At 49.5% G+C, this 26,974-nt stretch overlaps 1 protein-coding gene across 1 annotated transcript; it reads right to left on the bottom strand.

The window, feature by feature from the left end:
• Nucleotides 1-14,493: 14,493 nt before the first annotated feature.
• On the bottom strand, nucleotides 14,494-16,856 carry Tnfsf9 (TNF superfamily member 9). The gene is made up of 3 exons (XM_051173023.1): nucleotides 16,518-16,856; nucleotides 16,174-16,207; nucleotides 14,494-15,227 (listed from the first exon to the last, which is right to left on the bottom strand). Exons 1-3 carry the CDS (start codon nucleotides 16,854-16,856, stop codon nucleotides 14,743-14,745), a joined length of 858 nt encoding a protein of 285 aa, XP_051028980.1. The 3' UTR covers nucleotides 14,494-14,742.
• Nucleotides 16,857-26,974: the final 10,118 nt, after the last annotated feature.

Here is a 26,974-nt window from a genome sequence, read left to right as displayed (position 1 = left end):
CGCTGAAAAACAGCTCCAGAAGAAATGGCGTGAGAGCACACGCACAGTTGCCAGGTTTCACGTCCAAGTCTGAGAGAATTACAGGACGACTTTGCTTCTTTATTCACACATGTGTTCAAACCTAAACTTCACAGTTATTTACTTGAGGCACGGTCTCACTATGCCTTTGTAAAGTTCCATCCATACCTCTGCAAAACACAATATGTAAAAAGGTGCTGAGCTAACAGTGCTGAGCCCTCCTACCACCCTGGTGACTTAGTAACAAGTCTTTTTTTTTTTTTTTCCCCTTCATGTATTAGTTTAGATTTCTACAGAAATGGAACAATGGATAATTTTCAGGGAAAACTTTTCTGCCTGCCTACCTGTGCCTGCCTGCCTGCCTGCCTGCCTGCCTGTTTCAAGACAGTATTTCCTTGTGCCACTCTGGCTGTCCTAGAACTCACTCCGTAGATCAGGGTGGCCTCAACTCAGAGATGCCACTGCCTCTGCCTCCCAGGTGCTAGAATTAAAGGTGTTCGCCACCACTACCAGTTGAGGAATCTTGGCAGATTGTTTCACACAATCAGAGATCAATGCACCCTGTGACAACCATCTTCAGAACTTAGAGCCAGGAAAGCCAACAGCTGCCCCATCCAAGATGCTGGGCATCTGGAAACAAGCAGAGCATCGATGGCAACAGCGAGGAGGAGCCAGTGCACAATCGAAAGCTGAAGACCCTGGAGTCTTATCTCCATAGGCAAGTGCAAAAAACCACTTTATCCCCAGACTTGAAAGACGTCTCAATGGGTAAAGTGCTGCACAGCCTGCCAGATCTGGTTCAGAGCCCCAGCAGGTACACAAGAGGCAGAAGCATTGCCTCAGCCCTCCTGTGGTGACAAGGGGATCCTGGGAAGTTCCAGGTCAACTGGCCTGGTATACACAGCAACAAGCAACTGAGACCCTGACTCAGATAATGTGGGAAGTGACAGCTGATAGCCAAGGCTGGCCTCTAACCACTGCACACCTGCACACGCTCCCACCCATACACTCTCACGCTTGTGGACTCACACATGTACACACTCACAGGCTTGCACACACACACAAACACAAACTCACAGGCACTCACACACCCATGTGCAGCCACACACACTTTCACTCACACGCACTCACACACACACGTTCAACAGGGCTTGGGCATAGCATCTGCAGACTTTCCCTTTCCTTCTTCCTCTTTCTCCTTCCTGCTGAACAGCGCCACCCTTCCCTGTTCAGAATGCTGAGCACACACTCCAGCCTTCTTCAGAACCTCTTGCAGACATAGTCAGTTTCCTAAGCTCCCTCAATGCTCCAAGTCAAGAAAAGAGCCAAAAATCCACCATGGAGCTGGAAAGACAGCTGGGCTGGTGAAGTGCATGGCGCAGCCTCCCATAGTCTCCACCCTATTCCTTTGAAATGAGGTCTCTTCTGAACCTGGGCCTCACGTTTTCTCAGCCAGGCTATCAGCAAGCCCCAGAGCCCCTCAAAGCTGGTGTTACAGATGTTACGCGGGGCTGGATCTGGACTCTGCTGCCATTAACTAGAGTCATCCTCTCAACTCACCACTTTCATTAAATTCTTTTTGCTTGTTTTTCAAGACAGGGTTTCTCTTTGTAACCCTGGCTGTCCTGGAACTCACTCTATGGACCAGACTGGCCTCGAACTCATAGAGATCTGCCTGCTTCTGCCTCCAAGTGCTGTAATTAAAGGCGTGCACCACCACTGTCCAACATCTTAATGGCTCACTCTACTCCTGAACTCCTGTGTGCGTGAGTGTGTGTGTGTGTGTGTATTACCATGTGTGTGAGAATATATATGTGTATATGATTATGGGAGTGTATGTATTATGTGAGTATATGTGTGTAAGTATGTGAGGGTGTATGTGTGTGAGTGTATATATGTGTGTATGTGTGTGAGTGTATATATATTTAAGTGTGTATATATATATATGTATGTGGGTATACGTATGTGTGTGAGTGTGCATATGTGACCGTGAGTATTTCTGAGTCTGTGTATGTGAGTATGTAAATGTGGTACATTTGTATATGGTATGTTAATGTGTGTGTACTTGAGTATGTGTGTGACTGTGTGTGCATCCATGTAAGTGTGCACGTGGGTCTGCCTGTGCACCCTTAGGTGGAGGTTGAGCCAGACTCGGTGTCTTCCTCTGCTGCTCTCCCCTTTATTGCCTCCAGATAGGGGCTCTCCGTGAGCCAAGAGCTGCCAAATCAGCTGCGCTGGCCACCGGCGAGCTCTTAGCATCTGCCTGTCTTCATCTCTCTGATGCTGGCATTGCAGGCACCTGGCACCACGCTCAGATTGTCACATGGGTGCCGAGATTCAAGCCAGGGTCCTCCTGTCAGCTCCTCAGATGTGCCCCTTTAAGTGATGTCAGTCAGGGATAAGAACTTGTCTGGTTCACTTCACAGAATGAGACAATAGCCAACCAGAGCCTCCTTGGCCGTGGTGGGAATTACGAAGACCCCTTTCCTCTATTGCAACCTAAAGTTTGAGTTTTAAGGAGAGAGGAAGACAGAGCAACAAAGACACAAAAGGAGGAAAAGAAAGTTCCATCAGAAGTTAATATAAGCTGGGCGTGGTGGTGCACACTTTTAATCCCAGCACTCAGGGAAACAGAAGCAGGTGGATCGCTGTGAGTTTGAGGCCAGCCTTCTCTACAAAGGGAGTCCAGGAAAGCCAAGGCTACACAGAGAAACCCTGTCTCAAAAATGAAACAAACACACACACAAAAAAAAAAACCCAGAAGTTAATATTAGACCTTCAAGGTCCCTCCCCAGAAAAGACACATCACCAAAAGAGTGCCAACTAGAATGGCACATGATGAAAAAGGGGATTTTGTTTTGTTGTTTTGGCTTTTAAGACAGGGTCCTCTATAGTCCAGGCTGGCCTCAAACTCACTCTGGAGCCAAATCCTGATCCTCCCTCCTCCAGGTCCCCAGTGCTGGAATGACAGGTGTGCTCCATGGAACTCAGCACATCAAAAAGGTTCTAAAAATAGGAAGATGGGTGTCAGACACAGTGAAGGACTGCTGTAGGCTCAATTTTCTTAGCAAATATATTTTACTACGAACTTATTAACTGAGAGTACCTCACTCGTAACCCGACTATCCAAAACAATAAGAAAAGGAGATTAAATAATACAGTAATGAAACTGTAAGGATCTCAGTTCCAAGGAACGATTCTCCTGGCGTAATCAGCAGGATTTCTTCTGCTGGAACCTGGAGTAACCAGACCCGGAACCTCAGCCAAGCCTGGAGCCCCAAAGCCTTCCCTTGAGTGGTTCTCACTAGGAGCATCTCAAAGCGGAGCGATGAACAGCCAAAACTATCCCAAGTCTCCAAAGGCCTCGCCTCCTGTTTTTGGCTCACATATCTCCTCTCAGAATTTGTTCAAGGATGTTTTTCAGCTGCTTAACAACCAATCTCCTCCACACGGTGGTTCAACTTCTAAGGGGATAAACATCACCTGCTCTCTCACAAGTCTTTTTCACTTGTGACCTAAACAAAACAAACAAACAGAAAAAATATGTTTATCTCTCCTTCAGGCCATGGCTCCACTCAACTGAGCTGAACACTTTAAAGGGCTGGCAAGATGGCTCAGCTGGGAAAGGCGCTTGCTGCCAAGGCTGACAACCTGATTTCTATACCTGGGAGGGGTTGGGGAGGTGTGTGAACACACGTGTTGGAAGGACCGTAGAGAGTATCTTTAGACATAGATGCCTCTAACCACACTTGATACATGGCCCTTGACACAACTCCCTGCTAGCTCTCCCCTCCCTGCACCTGTAGGATAATTAGGTGCTGTGTTCCCAGTTCATATGCTAGGAGTGTGCTGCCAAATGCAAAACAAGCATCCTTAAAGCACCTGATTCCAACCAATTATTCACACCTATCCTGGAAGCCCTGCCCCACTTACTCCCCAATGGCTATACAGCCTTTGTTCTCCCTGAGTAAAACTGAACTAGCTCCTGGAGTAGCTGGGGGGCAGGGAGGGGGCTTCCGATCTCTGTCATACATATGGCCTTCCAAACTCTGTGCCTCATCTTCTGCTCCTCCTGCCTTGATGGGCTGGTGGCCAGCAGCCTCCCTCCCCCCACCCCAGGAAGAGTGGAACAACACACACACACACACACACACACACACACACATACACACACACACACACCACAAACACGTAACTTGACATTTGTGAATTATTCAGGTAGCAGTGACTATGCTAAAGCACCAGGGTCCAGGGCTTGGACACTGGCCTGGAATGCATGAGTACCTGTCTCAAACACTCAAGCAAAATAGGACTGTGATGGGAAACGCTGAAGCCAGGCACAGCAGCTGGTGCCTGCCATCCCGGCCCTGGGGAGGCAAAGGCAGGAAGGTCAGGAGTTCAAAACCAGCCCTGAAAACATAAAACAGCCTTTAAAAAATCAAACATGGGAAATGTTTTATAATAAGTAATATGAATTTCATCACAATAAAAACCTTAATAGCGAAATATATGGGCTCACTGTATCTGCATAGTACTGGTGGCATTTGAGGCCACATGTTTCACAAATGTTGCATACATGCCACTAGGGCCAGCTCAGCCAAGCTGATTTAGTTTTTAATTTGTGTGTGTGTGTGTGTGTGTGTGTGTGTGTGTGTGTGTGTGCGCTTGTGTTTCGAAACAGGGTCTTTCTATGTAGCCCTGGCTGGCCTGCAACTTGATCTATAGACCAGACCGGCCTCACAGAGAACTCTTGGTGTACTTTGAAAATCTTTTTATTTTGGGTTCTTTAAATCTCTTTTTCCCTTCTTCACCCCAATCCCTTCCAACACCCCAACACCAGCTAGGAGGGAAAGAAGGTTTGTAGGGTAGGGAGAGGGGCGTAGTTGTCCTTAGCTACTTCCTGCTGGTGAGGTCATTGGGTTCCTTGGGGCAAGTCCAGTCCTCATTTCAGGATCTCTCCAACTTCCTCTAGACTGCATCAACAGTAACCAGGAGCAGCAGGGAGAAGCCCTGCTTCTTTCTCAGAGCCCCAATCTCACTCTTGGTCTCGCTTTTATTCCCCTGGCAAAGACCCCATGCCCTCGTTCAAGGTAGTTCACAGCTGACAAAGATCACGTGGCCCTCTCAAAAGGCAGTTATCAGCTGTGGACAAATGGGCACAGCCCCCCTTAGCCCACACCTGGGATTAAAACAAAAACATGTTTACATATAAACCAAACCTTCCCCAACAGAGATCCACCTGCCTCTGCCTCCTGAGTGCTGGGATTAAGGTGTGTACCACCACCACCACCCGGCGGTTATATTATATTTACGAGTGCGTATATTTTTGTGTGGAGGTTTGTGGGTGTGCACATGTGTACTCATGGAGCCCAGAAGAGGGTGATGGATTCTCTGAAGCTGGAGTTACAGGCCACTGTGAGCCAACACGCGGGTGCTGGGAACCAAACCTGGGTCTTTGGCAAGAGCAGCCAGGAATCTTAGCCACTAAACATCTCTCCAGTCCCAAATGTCTGAAATGTCTTCTTAAAAAAGAAAATTACTTTTTATTAGGAGATGGACTTTTCTCTGCGTATTCCTGACTGTCCTGGACTCACTTTGTAGACCAGGCTAGCCTCAGACTCACAGAGATCCTCGTGCCTCTGCCTCCCAAGTGCTGGTATTAAAGGCATGCACCACTATGCCTGGGTTAGGAGATGGATTTTATCAAAACATTTATATTCCTGTACAAAATTCTCACTCAGTGAGTAAATGTTTTCATTAAGTAAGAAAAACAAACTAGGGCTGGAAAGATGGCTCAGAGGTTAAGAGCACTCATTGTCTGTTCTTCCAAAGGTCCAGAGTTCAATCCCCATCAACCACGTGGTGGCTCACAACCATCTATAATGTGATCCAATGCTCTCTTCTGGCGTGTAGGCACCCATGTGGGCAGAATACTGCATAAATAATAAATAAATCTTTAAAAAGAAAAACACATTTAAGCAAGCTTTAAAAATAAATGACAGTTCATAAAAACAAAAAGAAAGGAAAAGACTCATTAATTTTAATCTATGGAAAATTCTGATCTTAGAAAATTAAAAAAGATTTAAGAACTAAATTAAGGAAAAAAACAGAAGAAAAAGAAAAAAATTTTAAAAGAAAATTAAACTTATGCCAATATTCAGGCAATGACTTCGCTTGCAAATTATTTGAGAGGCTGAATCAGAAAGTTTGCTTCAAGTGTGAGGCCAGCCTGGGCTACAAAAGGACTTCGTGTCAAAATCCACAACTTCCTACCTTAGGAGAAACGGGCATGTTTAGTGAGATGCTTATGAGAAACAATTTCACGGACGAGATGTGAAAACAGTCCAGATGTCGGGAACATGAGCCATCTCCATCTGCCCCAGGGAAACATCATTTGACCACAAAAAAGGGAAGGAGTTACCACAGCGTATGACTGGAGCTCCCTTAACAGAGCTCTCAGCTAGCATTCACAAGAGCCCAGGTGTTAGCCTGGTGGTGCACCCCCCCCCCCAACCCAGATGAAAGTGGGAGGGTCAGGGGTTCAAGACTTGTACTGATTTCCAGGCCAGTCTTGGCTTCAGGAGAGTCTGTATCAAAACACACAAGATCCTAACAAATGAGACTACAGGTCACAGCAAGTCCAAAATTAGTCAAGACAAATCTCATAACGTCTTTTACGTTGATGTTTTGGTTTTGTCGTTTTGTTGTGTTATATTACTATTAGGTTTTTTGCTGAAACAAGGCCTCACTCTGTAACCCAGGCTGTCTCCAAACTGACAGCAATCCTCCTGTCTCAGACTCTTTTTATTAAAAAGTATTTATGTGTGTGCATGCGCGTATTATTGCTCCTGCGCAGGTGTGAATGTCAGAGGATGGTCCGCCGAAGTTAGTTCTCTGTTCTGCCATGGAGGCCCAAGGAATCTAAGTCGGTCATCAGGCTTAGCTCTTAGGGCCTTTACCTGCTGAGCCATCTTACACCCCCTCCCCCAGCCCACTCCCATTTCTCTCACATTCTGCCTCAGCCTCTTGATTTCTAGGATGACAGGTACGTTGCCACTGGAATGTTCCATGAAATCTTGCGTGTGTGTGTGTGTGTGTGTGTGTGTGTGTGTGTGTGTGTGAAGGCATGTGTATGAAGGCTGGTATGTGTGTGTGTGTGAAGGCATATGTGGGAAGGCAAGTGTGTGTGTGTGTGTGTGTGTGGTGTGTGGTGTGTGTGTGTGTGTGTGTGTGTGTGTGTGAAGGTATATGTGGGAAGGCAAGTGTGTGTGTATGTGTGTGTGTGTGAAGGCAGTGTGTGTGTGTGGTGTGTGTGGTGTGTGTGTGGTGTGTGTGTGTGTGTGTGTGTGTGTGTGTGTAGGCCAGAGATCAACCGTAGCTGTCATTGGTGCACTTTGATTTTGGAGCAGGCCCTGAGGCCCGAATTACAAGCCTGGGCCACCATGGCTGGCTTTAATCTGTCTGGGCCTTGAGTAAATGCTCCACCATCCAGCCCCACTCCAGCCACAGAAGGCTGCCTCGTTGCCTCAGGCCCCAGGGCTATCTGTCGTACCCACCCTGGTCTGGGCCCTGAGACTTAGGAAGGGCAAAGCTCTGCCTGTGAGTCTGTGGGGCAGGAGGTGAGTCAGAGGGTGCAATGCCTTTTGGCATTGTTCCCTGCTTTTGAGTGACAGCATGGTCCAGCGTCCCTTTGGCTTCTAAATGAATGCCGGAAAATGAATGCTTCTGTCACATGCTTCGGTCTGGTTCCTCTCTACAAATCCCCCTTCCACACTGACTGAGGAGGCTCACTAGAACCAGCTTCACGTCAGCAGTGTCTATATGAAAGGGTGTTGAAAGGGCTGCTGCTGTATGTGGCCTTACAAGCAGGAGGCCCTGGGCTCCAGCCCTGCCCCTGCCTTTGTCGCTGCCCCTGCCCCTGTCCTAGCCCCTGTCCCTGTCCCTACCCCTGCCCCTGCCCTTGCCTCTGTCCCTGCCCCTGCCCCTGTCCCTTCCTCTGCCCCTGCCCCTGCCTCTGTCCCTGCCCCTGTCCCAGCCCTTGTCCCTGTCCCTGTCCCTGCCCCTACCCCTGCCCTTGCCTCTGCCCCTGCCCCTGCCCCTGCCCTTGCCTCTGTCCCTGTCCCTTCCCCTGCCCCTGTCCCTGTCCCTGCCCTTGTCCCTGTCCCTGCTAAAGGAACTTGGTGGGGTTCTAGAGGTTGGAGGCTGGAGAGTTAAGAATTCAAGGTCACCCTCAACTATGCGACAAGCTAGAGGCCAGCATGGGCTACACAAGACCGTGCTTGGGGGGCAAAAAAATGAAAGAATAATTGTTGACACACACTTTCATAGTCTCTCAGCCAAAGGGGCAGGACTTATTCAACGGAGTTTCACAGCATGAGAACCCAGGCTCCAGGCTCCCAGTGAAAGTGTGTGCATGTGTGTGCGTGTGTGTGCAGGTGTACGTGTATACACATGTGTGTACATATATGCACACATGTATGTGCGCACGCATGCGTGTGTGTATGTGTGTGTGTGTGTGTATGTGTGTGAGTGAGTGGCAGTAGACCTTATAAGTTTAAGCACAAAATATGACCCACAGAGAAGTGAGTAGAAGTCACAAAAACCCTCATGCCCCTTGCTTCCTGTCCCTGTGTGCTTGACTCTGAGGTCATAGGTGGGAAGATGTAAACAACATAAACGCTTCAACGATTCCAAAGAAGCAGAAGTCAAAGCCAATTTAATGTCCTTGGATTTGTAAAGGGTTTGTATCCTCAGCATTACTGTCCACACCACCAGCAACTCCGGACATATCCTCAAGGCAACAATGAGGGACACTGCCTCTCCACATTTAAAAAAAAAAAAAAAAACCAACCATCTTGGGCCAGGCGTAGTGGCTCACGCCTGTAATCCCAACACTTAGGAGACAGAGGCAGGTGGATCACCATGAGTTCAAGGCCAGTCTGGTCTACAAAACAAGTCCAGAGAAACTCTAGCTAAAAAACAAAAAAACAACAACAAAAAAATAACCTCTTAGAACAGCCATTTTCTAGCCAGGTCTGATGGTGCATGTCCGTCAGCCCAGCCTCTCAGGAAAATGACACAAAAGGATAAAAAGTCAAGGCTACCCTGGGAAACTTAGTAAGACACTATCCCAAAATAAAAATCAATTAAGAAGACTGTTGATGGATTAGCATTATGACACCCATCAGAATCCCCCAGTGAGGGGGCTGGGGGCGTGGTCAAGGGTGGAGCCCCTGACTAGAATCCCCCAGTGAGGGGATGTGGCTCAGCAGTGGAGCTTCCCTCCTAGAATCCCCCAGTAAGGGGGCTAAGGGTGTCATCACAGGTGAAGCCTCCCTAAAATCCCCAGCGAAGGGATGAGGGTATGATCGGGATGGAACCCCACCTTAGAATCCCCCAGTGAGGGGGCGTGGTTCAGTGGTAGCAGGAGACCCTGGGTCCAATCCTCAACATCACAAACCATAAATGAAATCCAGCAGCTGTGTACAGGATCTCTCAAGTTCCTCACTTGTTACTAGCTTTTGGGGCTTCTGTGATGCAATCACGTCCATTCATGCCAGAGAGAATGCTCAGGAAACCACCATGGGCCTCGTGATTCAAGATCGGGTCTGCGTTCTCATTTCTCCTTGTAAAGCCTCTCAGCAGTACCGGACACCCCAGCCCATGAGTTCTCACTTCCGTGCCAAAACGCATTCCCTGGTGGCCTTACTTGCTCACCAGCACAGCGGCTGGAACCCAGAACTTGGACCGGCTACACAAGCATCCTACCTTTGGGATTTTTGAGACAAGGTCTCCAGGAGCCCAGGCTGGGCCCACCTCAGCCTCCTGAACGGTGGGACCACAGGTGTCACTACCCCACTGAGGTGGTGGAGGTGCACACCTTTAATCCCAGCACTCAGGAGGCACATTTAAATGATCTCTGAGTTCAATTCCAGCCTGGTCTACAGAGAGAGCTCCGGGATAGCCAGGGCTACACAGAAAAACCCTTCGTCCAAAAAAAAAAAAAAAAAAAAAAAAACTCTCGTTATCTATTCATTGTCTCTTCCATCACACCTAGCAATCTATTTGTCCTCTTCTAGAACATTCTACGGCCTCTTCCATGAGTCTAGGCCTCCACTCCTGTTCATTCTTTCAGACTCATCCTATAAGCTGAGCAGTCCTCTAATAAGCTCACCACAGCATCTCTCGGTGCTAGGGTGGTGTGTGTGTGTGTGTGTGTGTGTGTGTGTGTGTGTGTGTGTGTGTGTGTGTGTGTGCGCGCCCACATGTGTGCCCATGGAGGCCGGAAGCTAACCTCAGGTGCATTTCTCAATCCCAGCCCCCTTTTGTTTCTGAGACAAGGTCTCCTACAAGCCTGGATCTCATTGGTTAGGTTTAACCAGCTGGTCAGGGACCCTGGAGTCTCTGCCTCCCCAGGGCTGAGATTTATACATTTACTACTGGCCTTAGGGGTCACAACCTGTGCCCCAGTAACCCAAGTTCAGCCACCCATTTTAATAAGCCTATTAAAACAGCCAAATTAGCCAGACATGACATGCTTTTAAGCCCATTATTTGGAAGGCAAAGGCAGATGGATCTCTGTGAGTTCAAAGCCAGCCTGGTCCAGGCAGCTAGGGCCGCATAGTGAGACCCTACCTCAAAAAAAATTTTTTAAAGAAATAGACAAATTAATAGTGAAAAGCAGGAAAAAAAATCTGTGTGGCCACATTTGGAAAAGGGACGAAGATGCCCATGACCCCGCACTCCCACCGAGCTTATCTTGGGTGGCCCTAATATGACCCCAAGTTTTAGATAAGAAGCAGGAGACACACATGAGGAGGGCTAGAGATGCCAGCAGTTAGAGCACTAGCTGTCCTTATTTAATTATTTTTGTTGTTTGTTTGTTTGTTTGTTTGTTTGTTTAGATATGGCGTCTCTGTGTAGCCTTGGCTGTCCGAGACTTGCTCTTTAGGCCAGGCTGACCTCAATCTCACAGAGCCTGCCTCTGCCTTGCTAAGTGCTGGGATTAAAGGCGTGCGCCGCCACACCGAGTTGTACTAGCTGTTCTTGCAGAGAACCAAACAAAGTTCAGTGCCCACACAGGGACTCACAGCCACCAGTAACTCCAGCTCTGGAGAACCTAGCATCCCCTTCTGGGCTCCAAAGCACAAACAGTGTGCACAGATACAAACAAATAACACTCATCCACATAAAATAATTTTTTTTAAAAAAAGAGAATGAGAGATGCTAAGAAAGTAGTCTGCTACCGTGTGGTCCTGTCCGTCACCGGCTCAGCTCCAGTCTCTTCTGCAACGTTGTCAAGGTGTCAATCTTCATTCAAGAGGAAAGCTCTGCCTCTCGACCCTCCTGCGGTTGATGATTCCTGGGGAGATTCTAACCTCGTAGGTGCCCTGTTTTCAATAGTCTGATACCCAGCAGGGAGTGCCATTGCGCTTTTAGAATACTCACACAGGTCAGTTACCCCTGTGCACCTCCATGACCAATGTTCATTTTGTATAGCCAGGTGTAGAGGTGCACACCTTTAATCCAAGCCCTCGGGAGGCAGAGGCAGGTGGATCTCTGTGAGTTCAAGGGCGGCCTTGTCTACAATGCCAGTCCAGACAGCCAAGGCTACACAGAGAAACCCTGTCTCAAAAAACCAAAACAAAGAAGGAGGAGGAGGAGAAGGAGGAGGAGGAGGAAGAGGAGGAGGAGGAAGAGGAGGAGGAGAAGGAGGAGGAGGAGGAAGAGGAGGAGGAGGAAGAGGAGGAGGAGGAAGAGGAGGAGGAGGAAGAGGAGGAGGAGGAGATTTGGTATTATATGTATGTGAAGCAGAGAATGTGTACACGTGTGTGTCATGCCAGCAGTGGCCAAAATAGGGCATCAGATCCCCTATAGTTGGAGTTACAGGTGTTATTGAGCCACCTGGAATGGGTTCTGGGAACCAAGTTGGGGTCCTCTGTAACAGCTGCAGGTGCACTGAACCACTGACCATCTCTCCAGGTCCACACTCATCATTTTTGTTTGTTTGTTCATGCATTTGTTTGTTTGTTTGTTTGTTTATAACAGGGTTTCTCTGTGTGGCCTTGGCTGTCCTGGAACTCACTCTGTAGACCAGGCTGGCCTCAAACTCAGAGATCCCCGTGCCTCTGCCTCAAGTGCTATGATCAAAGGCACGCGCTACCACCACCTGGCTACATGGCTACATATTCAACTTTTTTTTTTCCCCCGAGTCGGGGTCTCTGTGTTAGCCTTGGCTATCCTAGGCTTGCTTTGTAGACCAGGCTGGCCTCCAGCTCACAGCTATCTGATCTGCCTGCCTCTGCCTCCTGAGTGCTGGGATTAAAAGTGTGTGCCACCACTCCAGGCCCATAGTCAGCATTTTTCAATGGCTTCTGGGGATTCAAACTCGGGTCCTCATGCTTGCAAGACACACTTTACCGACCGAGCCACCTCCCAGGTCCTCTATTGCTTTTGTGAAAAGGTTTCGGGCCAAGAAACATAAACTGGCAGGGTCTGACTCACGGCCCACTCGTTGGCTACCTGATCTTTCAGCCCTTCCCCCTCCACCTCTAAGACCTTGATACGTGGTAGTAGAGCCTCTGAAACTAATAACAACTTCCTGAAGCCTATTATGTCTCATTTAATATCCCCAAGAGCCCTTGAGATAAACTCAGTTTCCATGTTCATTACTACAAACAGTAGGAACAGAGAAGTAGGAACAGAGAAGCCCAAGAGTGCATAGCTTACCCGGCACTGGCTGAAGCAGAGTTTGCGCTCAGCCATGACCAACTCCAATATGAAAGTTTTGTTTGATTGGTTGGTTGGCTTTGGGGGGGGCGGGGGAAGGGAGGTGGGGCATCAAGGCAGGGTTTCTCTGTGTAGCCTTGGCTGTCCTTGAACTCACAGAGGTCTGCCTGCCTCTGCCTCCTGTGTGCTGGGATTAAAGGCGTGCGCCACCAGGGCCTGGCCCGTGTGAGCAATTTCTTTGCTGAATGGTGGGTTTTCCAGGCTGTTCCACTGTCACCATAAAAGAACAGATTAAAACCCAACATCAGCACTTTTGTTTCCTTTAGCCTAAATTCCCACCCAGTGCACAGTCTGAAGTCCCGTGGTGACATCCCTAAACTCGGAATACAGGTTGAGTGAGAGTGATAAAGGGATTTCCCTCCCCTCCCCTAGGCGAGGTTAAGTCACCTGAAGTCACAGCTAGGAAATATTGAAACGGAATTTTTTTTTTTTTTCTAATCTCTTGAGGTGCAGAATGGCTGTGGGTTTCGAGTTTTGGTGACTCACACAGAGTGAGGAAATGCTTAACATATCAGTTTAGTTTACAAATATACTGCCCCAGCCCTGCTCCACCACCACCACCACCCCGCCCTGCCTGGGTCCCCCCCCCCCCCACTTGCATCATCCCTCTGCTTCCGTTGTTGGCAGCCTTCCTTCTGGCTGCCCTGGGTCCCAGGCTCACAGAGCAGTGACTAGGCTTCTGTTTGCTTTGGGTTGTTTTGTTGTGTAGGTAACCCAGGCTGGCCCTAAACTCATTAAGTAGCTAAGAATGACCTTGACATTCCAATCCTGTGAATTACAGATGTCTAGCTAATTTATGGGACTTCTCCGTTTCTTGTTTTCTTACTCTTTAATTTTCTTTATTTTGTTGTTTGTTTTGAGACAGGGTCTTCTGTGTCCTGGGCTGTCCTACCTTGAACTCCTGCTGATCCTCCTGCCCTCACCTGGATTCTCCAGAGGAAGGCTCCAGCTGAGGGACTTCTCAGCCTACACAATGGCCAGGGGTGATTTCCTTAACAAATTCTCCATCATTCGTCTGTATCCATAGTGTTATATTGCTCTCAGACACAACAGTACGTAGAACCCAACCCCATCACATCATAAATCATAGACTTTCACACTGGCAAACCTGGATGGTTGGGGGCTTTCTGTTTTGTTTTTGCTTCTGTTCATTTGCAGCTGGGTTCCCAGAGACAGACTGCTCTGAGGTACAGCGATCCATTAGAGACTCCGGTTCCATCCCCAGCACTCAGGTGCCGACCTGAGTCTGAGGCCAGGGTAGGCTACATATGGACTTCAAGGCCAGTCTGGGCTACTGTTAAGACTCTTGTCTCAAAAAGAAGGGTCGTGCTGCAGAGCCAATTCAGCCGAGGATTCTAAGCATCTGACTGCAAACACAGCAGTGCCTCCTAATGCCGAGAGAGTGGAGGCCAATGCCTGGAGAGGGAGAGAGAGGGACTCTTGGGGCCCAATAGCCAGACAGTCTTGCAGAAACAGTTAGTTCTAGGTTCAGTGAGAGAACTTGTCTCAAAAAACAAGGTGGACAGTGGCTGAAAAAGACACCGTGCCAATCTCTAACCTCTATACACACGTACACACACACACACACACACAAACAGATATTCATGGATGAACACTACACCTACAGACGTGAAAATTCAAAATTAAACAACAAAAATAATAAAAAGGCATATTTACAAATACATTTATTTCTCATATATTAATATAAATAGAGTTTGATTTGAGGCCTTTGATGACTGGTTTCTCTCTAGTAACTAACTGCCCAGCAGTTTACTAATGCTCTCTAATGAAATGTGTAAAGTATTGTCTGAGCCATGCTCACAATAAATAGAATCCAGTCAAAGACAAGTGGGTAGAACTGGAGAGGGGAACCCCTGCTCAGGCCCCATGAGATATAGCAGCTTGGGGTCTCAGCAACCAGGTGTCACAAGATGGCTAGTAGCAGCCCTGTGGGTAAGAAGACTTGCCATGAGTTGTCTGGTTACACACAAGGAAGAGCTCAAAGCTGGTGGTGTTGAGGTATGACAGCTGCCAGTCTTTGTATGCGTTCTGGTGGCCGTGCAGATAGACCCTCAGATCCACGCTGAGGCGGTGGCCAGCCTCTAGGTGCATCAGGTGATACCAGGAACCTTGAGCTTCCTTGGAGTCAGGGGACAGGTCCACCCTTGGGGCCCACTTGATAAGATCGGCAGCCTGAGGCTCTGTTTTCAGAACCAGAGAGGCCCAGCCCTGCACCGTGTGGTCCGTGTTTTTGGACACTTTCTTGAGCTTCAGTTGCAAGGACACGAGGTACAGCCCAGGTTTTGTCACCACCACCTGGTTTTGGTCCTCTCTGTACCTCAGATCCGGGGACAGGTAGGAGGTCCCAGCTCCGTCTTCACTGTGCCATTTCAGAGTCTTGTTTTCATTTAGCAATGCTTCTAGTAAAAGAGGAGTGAGTTGTTGAGGGTCGGGGGTGTGGAGAGGTGGGACCATGGAATGGGGGGTGGGTGAGAGGAGGAAACAGAACAGAAAGAAACAGAGGGAGGGAGGGAGGGATGGAGGGAGGGAGGGAGGGAGGGAGGGAGGGAGGGAGGGAGGGAGGGAGGGAGGAAAGCCTCCTAGAAGGGATATAATCCAAAAAGTGGGTATGGAATAAGAGGTGAAAGGGAAAAGGAGGTCTAGGCAAAGGAGCTCCAGGGAGGAGGTGAATAAGGAGAGTCACAGGGGAGGGAAAGTGAGGAGACTACAGAAAAGGGGAGCATTGCAAGACGGGGGGGGGGGGAGAGTGGGGGGGGTAGTGAGGAGAAAAGGAGAGAGAAAAATCAAGGGATGAGGAGAGGCACAGGCAAAACTAGGAATGGAGGTTGCCAGAAGGGTGGATTCCGGGAAGCGGGAACCACATCAGGACCTTGAAGACAGGTGGGGAGGGGGGAGGGGGTGGGAGATGGTGCGGGAATGGGGAGAGAGCGGGGAGGCAGGGAGAGACAAAGGGCTGGGGCTCAATAGGTACAGGGCTCTCCTAGGGTGCTTGAAGCTCTAGGGTTCAACCCAGCCTGTGGGAGGTGATGAGGTGCTGGCAGGTGTTAGCGGGAGGGGTGCCAGCCTCAGCTTCTGGCTGAGTTTGAGGGAAGCCTGGCTACAGGGAAGGGAGGGCCGGAGGAAGAGAGGTCTCCCAGAGCTAGGCTGAGAGGGAGGGGGTGTGCCCAATTCTCAGAGGACACAGCTGAAGTCACAAGGGTGGCAGTTGGAGCTGTGACAACGAGGGTGGGGATGGAGAGAGAGAGAGGCTGAAGAGGTGACAGAGAGGGACAGATTAGAGAGCACCACACCCCCTTGGTCAACCTCCCTGCAGACACCCTGGGACTATAATCAGGGGCCACTCACCATTTTTAGCCAGTAGTTTGGCGGACACCGAATTCTGGAAAGGAAGAAGAATAAATGTAGAAGCTCCCCACGTCCTATAGCACCGGATGGGAACTCAGTGCCCACCACACATTAGGGTGCCCAACTTCGGATTGGAGAAAGAGAGCCCTGTAGGACCTAGAGAGACTGTGGGCAAATGCAGTGCACCCTTGGGATTCTTCCCCCCAGGTCTACAGGAAACGTTCAGGGGATTAAGGCGCAAAGGAGTCTCCTCTGAGTGCGAGATGGAGCGAGCTTAGAAGGTGCGGGCGAGAGATGCATCCAGAAGGTTAGTAAGGATCCGCCAGGCATGGGATGAGCCTTACCTGTGCTTTAGTGTTGGCGCAGCCCGGCAAAGTAGGGATTGTAGGTGCAGGTGCCGCCTGGGTCTGGGTGAGGAGGGCGATGGGACCACAGACGACCCCGAACAGCACCAAGGCGCCTAGGCACCAGAACAGCAGACGGCGGAAACAGGAGTGCCGGGCTGACGGCCAAGGGGCCTCAGGGTCCCGAACCTTAACCGCGGGGCGTACAGCATCCGTGGGGAGCGCTGCATCTGCGAGTCGCACGGTATCTGCGAAGAGCACAGCATCCGAGGGGAGCACAGTATCAGCTGGATGCCCGGCACCCGCGGTGTCCTCCACATCCAGCCTGAGCTGGTCCATGGCCACAGTAGGGCAGTGCATGTCCCCCACCGCCCTGCACCCTCGCTTTATAGGCTTCGGAGGTGCCTTTTCCGGGAGGGGGGGCCGCGGGGTTCCCGGGCTCCTAGCTCCGCCCCGCGACTCCGGGAACTTTCTCCCCGCCCTCCCCCGCTCCTCCTCTCCTGTCCCTCCTCCAGCATCCAGGCCCGATGCCCACACCGCTCTTTCTTTATTTATTTATTTAGTGCGTGTGTGTGTGTGTGTAACTGTGTGCTTGTGTGTGCTACTTTTTAAAAAAACATTGACACACTAAAGAGTTGTTTATATGATGGGGTACCAATGTGATATCGGGGTCCACTCCCTCCCTGGCCTCTCCTGAGTCCACAGCTCTGTCTCCCTTCTGTTTCTGTGTCTCTGCCACTATTCCTCACTCTCTGTGCTCTGGGTGTGGGAAGCACATGCTCGGCCTGGGGGCTGCTCTGCCTGAAGGTCCTTGAGTCAGTTTCTCTCTCTCTCTCTCTCTCTCTCTCTCTCTCTCTCTCTCTCTCTCTCTCTCTCTCCCCCCCCCCCCGTGTGTGTGTGTGTGTGTGTGTGTGTGTGTGTTGTGTGTGTGTGTGTGTCTCTTCCTTTCTGTTTTTTCTGTCTCTGACAATCAAACCTCTGTCTCTCTCCCCTGTATCCTTTTTCTTCCAAACCCTAGCTCCCCATGCCTGGAACATCCTCAGGGTTCCCCCCTAAATCCAGGGGGGGATTGCAGAGGACTCTGGGGGTATCCAAGACTCCCTCAAGGGAACTAAAGAGCACAGCTGGGCACCCACCCAGCTTCTTCCTCCCCACGACCCCCCCCACACACACACACCCGGGTCTTTTCTGTCCTGTCCCCACCCATCTTCTTGGGGCTTCCTGACAGAAGCCTTTTCGGACCCCAGAAGCAGAAGGCTGGAGAGTCCAGATAGAGAAATCCCCCCAAGACCCACGAACACATTTTCGATTTCCCATTCTTTTCGCTACTCTTGTCTGAGGTGGAGGTGGAGGGGAGACAGGAACAGCAAAGAAGGCCCCCAAATGAGGAAATGAGAGGTAATTGGAGCTGGGCAAAGCCTGGGGACAGACTCTTCAGTGTCCTGATCATGTTAGATCTGCTGAGACTGCTCAGCAGGTAACAGTGAAGCTGCCAAGCCTGGTGACCCCAGGACCCATAGGGTGGAGAGCAGGGACTGACACCCACAGAATTTTTCTGCAAATGACCTTTAAGTATAATTTTTTTAAAAATTAAATCCTGACATGCCCGAACCAACAGAGACCAGACCATTTATCTCAACAGCAAACAACAGCTATGAAATGGGGAATGGTTTGTTCTGACATAGGGTCTGGTGTCCAACAAACTCACTGGACAGACAGCCTAGGATGACTTTGAACTTCTGACCTTCCCGAGTGTTGGCATACAGGCACAGGCATGCACCTTTACACCGAGTTTCTTTGGTGTTGGGGAGGAGCCTCCTGCATGCTATGACAAGGCTCTACCAACTGAGCCCTAGCCCCAGGCTCTGTCCCCCCCCCCTTTTTTTCCATAGTGGGGATGGGACCCACTGAGCTCCCTTCCCCAGCAGGGGAGAAGTGGACTGAACCCTCTCTGGAAACACCAGCCATTTCTTCCTTCCATTTGACTGTTCATCAGCTTCCCTGGGAAATTACAGACAAACACAGCTGTTGGGGGGGGGGGAGTGTCGGGGGGTGCACGAACAAGACATAGAACACTTGGGTGATCTAGAAACTGGAGGCTCCACCCAGGCAGGGGCTGCAGGACACAGCAGTGAGTCATCTGTGGAAGCTCTTTCACACACGACAATCGTCTCAACCACCTCTCTCTGCTGGACACTCACCCTGCTCAGAACTAGCTGGCACCTACGTCCTCTTACACATAGGGACCACTCTCTGCCTGGAATATTCTCCCCGTTCCTGCCTCTGGTGCGCAGACAAGACATCGTCTCATGCTCATTTGTATTCCAGCTGTCATCGCAGTGAGCAAAAATGACGGCTAAAGACTTTCTCTATCTCTGGCTAGAATTCCTCCTAAACCACAGTTTGAAGGCTTCCACACCACAGGCTCACCAACCACGTCACCCAAGAATTGGAATCTCCACCAGCACTCAGCTAAAACTAACTCCACTTTCTCACTTCACCTTTCTCTCCTGCAGAACCTAGAGGTGCCTTTATTCTCCTGAGAAGATTAGAAAATTGGTGGAGTTTCCAGACAGAACACACACACACACACACACACATGCTTAGTGGTGTGCACCTGTGAGCCCAGCTTTCAGAAAGCTGAGGCTAGAAGGTTGGAGGTTCAAAATCACCCTGGGCTACCTGGAGAGACACTGTCTCAAAAACAAAATAAACCTGGATGTAGGAAGTGTGTGTGACACTCAGGAGGTAGGGGCAGACAGAGCTTGGTGAGTTCAAGGCCAGCCTGGACTACATAATGAGAAAGGACCAGCCAGGGCTACATAGTAAAGCTCCCACCAGCAGAAAAAAAGAAAAGAGAAAGAGAGAAATTTCAATATTAAAATTAATTAATATTAAAATTAATTAATATTAAAATTTTAAATATTAAAATTAATTTAATTAAAAGTAAACTTAGTTTGAACGGGATCTCATGTAGCCACAACAAGCCTGAGACTGCCTGTGTAGTCAAGGATAAATGTTTAATTCTCTTGCCTTCAGCTCTGGAGTGCTAATGACAGGTCTATGCCACCAAGCCTGGTGTGTGGGGTGCTGGGGATGGAACCCAGGGCTTCAAGGACACAGGGTAGCTACACCCTAGCATTGGACTGGAATCACACACACACACACACACACACACACACACACACACACACACACACACACCTGCAGTCCAGCCCCTACCCCTGACTGCTAAGAAGGAAGATTTAATATCTCAACACCTCCCAAGAAGCAGGAGCAGCCAGGCTGCCAGAGCCTGGGCCAATCTGTTTACAATTAAAGCCACATCCCACAGCCAAGTATTGCCCAAGCTGGTGGCGACAAGAATTGAGAGGAGAGCATCCAGATCTCCAATAACGCAGATGACAGAACCCCACCCTCGCAGAACGTTACACCACCCCAATAAGCTCTTCGTTTCTGTTTTCTTTTGACACAGGCTTCCTGTGTTACCTTGACCGTCCTTCCTCAGCCTCCCAAAAGTGTGTGCAGGATGACACGTGTACTTTGTCACTCTTGGCTCCACAGGAATTTTATGCTCATTATCTCTACCACCCACCCTAATTGCCTCTGTTTATTAACTACCTTCCTTGCTTATCACTGCCTCCCACCCCTGCTGATGTGTGGCATCCTCAACAGCATCTCCATCCAATGTCTTCCCGGGTGCCCACAGCGTAAGGAGCGAGGAGGATCGCCTAGATATTTATGGGAAGAAGGGATGAAAGAAGGATGGGAAAGAGGAAAGAAAGGAAGGGATAGGGATGGGTGAGTGAATGTATGGGTGGGTGAACAGGTGGATGGATGGGTAGATGGATGTGTGGATGGGTGGATGGATGGATGGATGTGTGGATGGATAGATGGATATGTGGATGGATGGATGGATAGATGGATGTGTGGATGGATGGATAGATGGATGTGTGGATGGATGGATGGATAGATGGATGGATGGATGTGTGGGTGGATGGATGGATAGATGGATGTGTAGATGGATGAATGGATAGATAGATGGATGGATAGATGGATGTGTAGATGGATAGATGGATAAATGGATGGATGGATGGGTGGGTGAACAGATGGATGGATGGATGGATGGATAGATGGATGTGTAGATGGATAGATGGATAAATGGATGGGTGGGTGGGTGAACAGATGGATGGACCAACATAAGGGTGCATAGATCAGTGTATGGGTGTGTGTAAAAGCGGGTAAAGGGGAAAAAAGAAGGTACGTGGAAGAGAACTCAGATCTGGTGCTGATTCTGCAGGGCTCTGGGTGAAGGAGATGCAACTCTAGAAGCTGCTGTGGTGAGCAGCACGGGTCTCGCAATGCTGGGTGAGCTGCGGTGCTTGTCCGCTTGAACACATTACACTCAGTCACTGCATTCAGTGGCAGGGTCTGAGGGCCTGGCTCAGCGGCAAGCACTCACCCGGGTACCATCCCAGCACCACAAAAACATGGGAGATAACAGGAAATCTCCTACAGTGATGAAGAAGGTGCTGTGTACAGTGCTGAGCACAGAATACATTCTTAGCAAAGGAGAACTGTCATGTTTGGGTTTTCATAATTAATGGATACATATTAGCTATATGTAACAACATGTCCTATTGGGACATTTTTCTCGGTGTATATAATCTATTTTGGTCATACCCATCCTCTTACTTTTTTAATTTGATGGTTTCTGTTTCACTGTTTATTTATTTGTGTATTTTATTTTAGCGTATGAGTGTTTTTCCTGTATGTATGCACATGCACCAAAGTGCAAGCCTAGTGCCCATGGAAAGATGGAGTCAGAACCCCTGGAACTGCAATTCAGGATGGTTATGAAGCCAGGTGCACTGGCACACGCCAGTAATCCCAGCACTCGGGAGGCAGAGGCAGGCAGACCTCTGTGAGTTCGAGGCCAGCCTGGTCTCCAAAGTGAGGCCAGGACAGCCAAGGCTACACAGAGAGACCCTGTCTCAAAAAACCAAAAAAAAGAATGGTTATGAGCCACCATGTGAATACAAGGAACAGAACCCAGGTCCTCTGCAAAGACGACAAGTGCTCTCAACCCCTGAGCCATCGGTCAGGTTCCTGTTTCCTGTGTGTGTATGTCTGTGTGCCATGTGCATGCCTTCTGAGAGGCCAGAAGAGGGCACAGGACCTCATGGAAGTGAGGTTACACGCAGTTGTGAGATGCTGTGTGGGACCTAGGAACCAAACCCGGGTCTTCAGCAATTAGCACTCTCACTGTGGGACTGTCTCTCCACCTCTACATCCGTGATCCTCTCCGCCCCTGATTTCACTCTCATTGCTTCCCCCTACCTCTTCCCAAATATATATATATTTTTTAAGACAGGGTCTCACATAGGCCAGGCTGGGCACCTCATTTCCTAACCAAGGAGGACCTTGAACTTTTTCCTGTTCCTCCTGCCTCTACCTCCCAAGTGCTGGGATGACAGGCTTGGGCCACCGTTGAAATGAAAATGACTCTCCACTTCCTACCTAGGGGGATGTCATCAACCCACGTGCCATGTAGGTCCAGAGATTCACTCTAAAATATATGTGTGCCTTCACAAAGCTCTGGACCTCCCTTCCCAGGAAAGCAGACAGCATGGCCTAGTCTAGGGGGACACCCTGGGCTGCAGCCCAGCTGGCAACCCTGAAGCGCTGTTTTAATGATTAAAAATGAGATGCCAGGCAACAGATATGATATGGAGAATCTTATTATATGAGTGTGGGAGAGCAGGGAAGTGGGGGGAAGCACCCAGCGAGAGAGGGAGACAGAGACAGAGACAGTGAGAGAGAGAGAGAGAGAGAGAGAGAGAGAGAGAGGCAGAGGGGTAAGAGAGAAAGAGGGGCCAGGTGTGGTAGTGCACGCATTTAATCCCAGCAAGAGAGGCAGACAGAGACAGAGACAGTGAGAGAGAGGGGAGGTGCAGAGGGGTAAGAGAGAAAGAGGGGCCAGGTGTGGTAGTGCACGCATTTAATCCCAGCACTCGGGAGGCAGAGGCAGGTGCACCATCGCTGTGAGTTCAAGGCCAGCCTGGTCTGCAAAGCGAGTCCAGGACAGCCAAGGCTACATAGAGAGACCCTGTCTTGAAAAACCGAGGGGGGAGAGAGAGAGAGAGAGAGAGAGAGAGAAAGGAGAGTGAAGAGAGGAAGAGCAAGAGAGGGAAACAAGGTGGGCTTGCCCACTTTATGATCCTGAGCACGGGCATACCTAGTGGCAGGCAGGTCACAGGTTGCTAGACAGACTGAAGGCAGTAGGCTAACAACCATGCTTGGGACTTATGAGGCAGGAAGCTCTGCCTACTGTGTTGATCTGAGCTTCACTCTCCTCCCATGACCCCACTGAGGTGCAGTCACACCTTTGCTCAGTAATCTCCGTTGTCTCGGTTGTTTTCTCGGAAGTGACTGTGGGCCCTGGGTGTCCTTCCTCACTTGTGAGTGAGGGCAGGCCCTTCACCCTCACATCCTGGAAGAGCTCAAGGAAGGAAATCCGTTAGAGGGACCTGCCCTGTGGTATTAGCCTGGATGCTCCTCTCCCACCTCTGAGGGCCACTGGACAGGCAAGTCCCCCAGGATGTAGGATTTGGTATTTCCTAGGAAGGAAAACAAAGGTTTCCTATGGCAAGGTTTCTAAAACAGGCAGGGTTCCATCCTCCCACACTGTCAGCCTACTAGACAAAAGCTCAAATCTGAGCTGTGTCCCCAGTCATCACCAGGGGAATTCTTTAAAAGAATGTTAATTCAGAACATGGCTGTTCTGGCAAGAGATCACATCCAAAGACCTTCTGGGTCTGTGTGATCCTGCTGGAATACAAACATGCCTTCAATCCAGGAGACAGAGGCAAACAGATCTGAGTTCAGTGCTAGCCTGATATAAAGCAAGTATTAGGTAAAGAAAAACTTAGGTCCAGGTGTGGTGATACATGCCTTTAATCCCAAATAAAGGTAAAGTTCATTTGTAGAAGGAAGCACCCATGTTTGAAGGTGATGTTTAACTGGGTGGCAGCAAAGGTGATGAATCAGAGAAGATTTGACAGAATAGAACACGCCCAACTCTCACAAGCAATTCTGGGCCAAGAGAAAAGCCAGATTGAATAAGTCAGCTGGGAGAAGAGTTTGAGCCAGAACAGCTGCGTTCAGCCAGCCAGCCCATAGCTCACAAAGAACAAGTGAGGGTGAGCTTATTAAGCAGTCAATTTCAGAGGCTAAAACATTCTAGGCCTATATTAGATTATATGAAGGCTAGAAGCTTCCAGGACTAAGCAAGCCTAGGTTAGCAGAAGGAGGCAGTTAGCCTCCCAGATAACAATTGAGCCAGGAGAATAAAATTACTTTTACAGAATTCTAGGTGGGGTTCCACCTCTAGCCATGCCCCCATCCCTTTACTGAGGGATTTTTAATGGTGAGGGGCGGGCACCCTAGTCACGCCCTCAGCCCCTCACTGGGGGATTTTAGGCAGGGGCTGTACCCCTGACTATGCCCCGGCCCTTCACTGGATGGGTGAGTGGGGGGATTCTAGGCGGGGACTCCACACCAAACCTTACAATCTTCAAGTCTCAGCCCCTAAGAAACTGGGATGACTGTGCACTGCCATATGCAACTTAGTGCCAAGTTTTTATTTTGTTTTGCTTTATTTTTTTGATACAGGGTCTCCCTAAGTTGCCCAGGCTGGCCTCCAAGTTCTAGATCCATGCCATCCTCTTGCCTTAGCATCCCAAAGGGCTAGGACAACGGGTACTAACCACCAGCATGCCCAGTGAACGTCAACTGCTTGCTTTCTGTTGTGTTTTATTTTGTTGAGTCAGGTATTGCTATCAGCCCAGGGCAGCCTCAGACTCCAGTGTGTCTGGGCTTACAGGCACACACCATCAGCCAGGCTTAAAAGTCAACTTCCCTGGCTCATCCATGGTGGGGACATAGAAGCTACACAGCATAGGTTCCCAATCCCAGCCCCACCTCCTAAGCAAATTCCTTTTAGCTCTTGGTGCCTCAGTTTCCCCATCTGTGAAGTGAAATCAACACCAATGACTATGACTGTCTCAAAAGGCAAGAGGTCCACAGTGAGGGAGCCAGAATGTTGCTGGACATTCAACAGGCACTCAGTAAATGCAGCCATCCATGACACTGACACCCTTGCATGTGTCCATGACTATACATGGACTTTGAACTACTGAAATCCAACACAGTCCCTGGCTCTGGGCAGGAAGACCTGTCAGAGTGTTTGAAGGGAACTACACGGAGCCAAAACTCTGGAGGTGGAGATAGGATCGGGAGTTCAAGATCATCCTCTCTTACAAGTCTTGTTGGAGGGGGCAGCCTGGGATACATGAGACCCCCTCAACCAACCAACGGGGGGCGGGGGGAAGCCCAGAAGCAGCAGAAAGTGCGTAGAGCGGAACTAATCTCTCCAGTCTTCAAAAAGGAATAGGTCAGATTAATGTTGATGAGATCACCACTCACGAGACAGCAAAGACAATTAGCTCATGTCTTTGAAGCACCGTGACAGGATCTTCTGGGCTGAGCAAACAAAAGGCTGCACAGGATGCACTATGCCTAATGCAGCCTCTGTCTTGGAGCAGAGTCTGTATTGCGTACTCCCTGAGGGTTGCCGACGACGCCCTAGACTGTGGTGTGACACCAGCTCAAATTTCCATGTGTGTGTGTGTGTGTGTGTGTGTGTGTGTGTGTGTGTGTGTGTGTGTACAAAGTTTTATTTGGGTTCCTCCTCCTCCTCCTCCCCTCCTCTGACCTCCCTCTTCCTCCTCCTCCTCCTTCCTTTTAACGGTTAACAACCTGTGGTCAATTAGGCACCCACTAAGAAAGAAAAAGTTGGCCACAGCTGTCTGAAAGAAGGGAAATTTTTAGCATCAACAATAGGTGTTTCCCTGAGAAAGATGGGGCTGGCTGGGCAAGAACTAACTCAGTGATGGGAAATGGGCCAAGCTGGGTGGAAAGGGGATCCCAGCCTAGCCACCACCTGGAAGGGGCTCCCCAGTGCTGCCAAGGAACACAGCCGTTGAACAGCCACAGTTAGACACAAAAATACAAATGACACCCACAGTCAGGACACAGACAGAGAGAGACAGAGATAAACAGAGAGACAGAGAGAGAGACAGAGATAAACAGAGAGACAGAGAGAGAGACAGAGACAGAGAGAGAAGGATAATTGTCAAACACAATGAGAATAAAACAAGCAAGGTGTGGTGGCTCATACCTGTCATTTTAGCATTTGGGAAGCTAGGATATTACAATCTGCCACCTTTGATGCCAGCTTGACTATGTATAGTTTCAGGCTAGCCTTGGCTACAGAGATAGACCCTGACTCATGAGGAAAGAAAGAGAGAGGAGAAAAGGGGGGAGGAAAAGAAGAAAAGAAAAGAGGTCTTATACAGGGCGTGGCGGCCCACGCCTTTAATCCCAGCACTCAGTGGGCAGAGGCAGGTGGATTGCTGTGAGTTCAAGGACAGCCTGGTCTACAAAGAGAGTTCTAGGACAGCCTGGGCTATTACACAGAGAAACCCTGTCTTGAAACACACACACACACACACACACACACACACACACAAACACAAAACACACACACACACACACACAAACAAACAAAAGACACACTAGCAAATGTTTGTAATCTTAGCTCTGGGAAGTCAAACATAGGAGGATCCCTGAAACCCAGTGGCAAGCTGTTCTAGAGCCCACATACTAGTGAGAGATCTTATCTTTAAAAAACAGAAACAAAAAAAAGAGGCTGGAGAGATGGCTCAGTGGTTAAGAGCACTGGCTGCTCTTCCAGAGGACCTGAGTTCAATTCCCAGAAACCACACGGCAGTTCACACCTGTCTTGTAACTCCAGTTCAAGGGCTTGTGACACCCTCACACAGACACATATGCAGACCAACACTAGTGAACATAAAATAAATTAAATTAAAAGCAAAAGCCAACAACAACAAAACAATACTCCAATATGACATCCAGGTTCTTGGGGCCTCCTAGCCTTCAAGTCTCTTCGGCAGCAGCCACGCCCTCTGTAGTGCTGAGCCTCCTGTCAAGGGCCACACTAGGTAACCAAAGACAAAGATGGTAACAATTTCCTGTTTGAAATGGGCTGGGTGAGTTGGAAAAGAAAAGGAGGAGGAGGAGGAGGAGGAGGAGGAGGAGGAGGAGGAGGAGGAGGAGGAGGAGGAGAGGAGGAGGAGATGACGACGACGACGACGACGACGACGACGACGACGACGACGACGACGACGACGAAAACATTCAGGCTCCTGAGTCTGTGGATTAAACTCCCTCCTTGCAAAGTCCTGGATCCCAGAGCGGGGTACGTGCGCCCTCTTGTGGGCAGTAGTCCTACCCCCAGGGCTGCAGGAGATGCAGGTGGGCGAGTCCGCCCGGCATCCTTGCAGAGCCTTGGAAGGACGTGAGACAGAACCTGA

The sequence above is a fragment of the Acomys russatus genome, chromosome 31 (genome assembly GCF_903995435.1).
Source record: "Acomys russatus chromosome 31, mAcoRus1.1, whole genome shotgun sequence".
NCBI lineage: Eukaryota > Metazoa > Chordata > Mammalia > Rodentia > Muridae > Acomys > Acomys russatus.
This window is presented reverse-complemented; position numbering and strand designations above follow the sequence as displayed.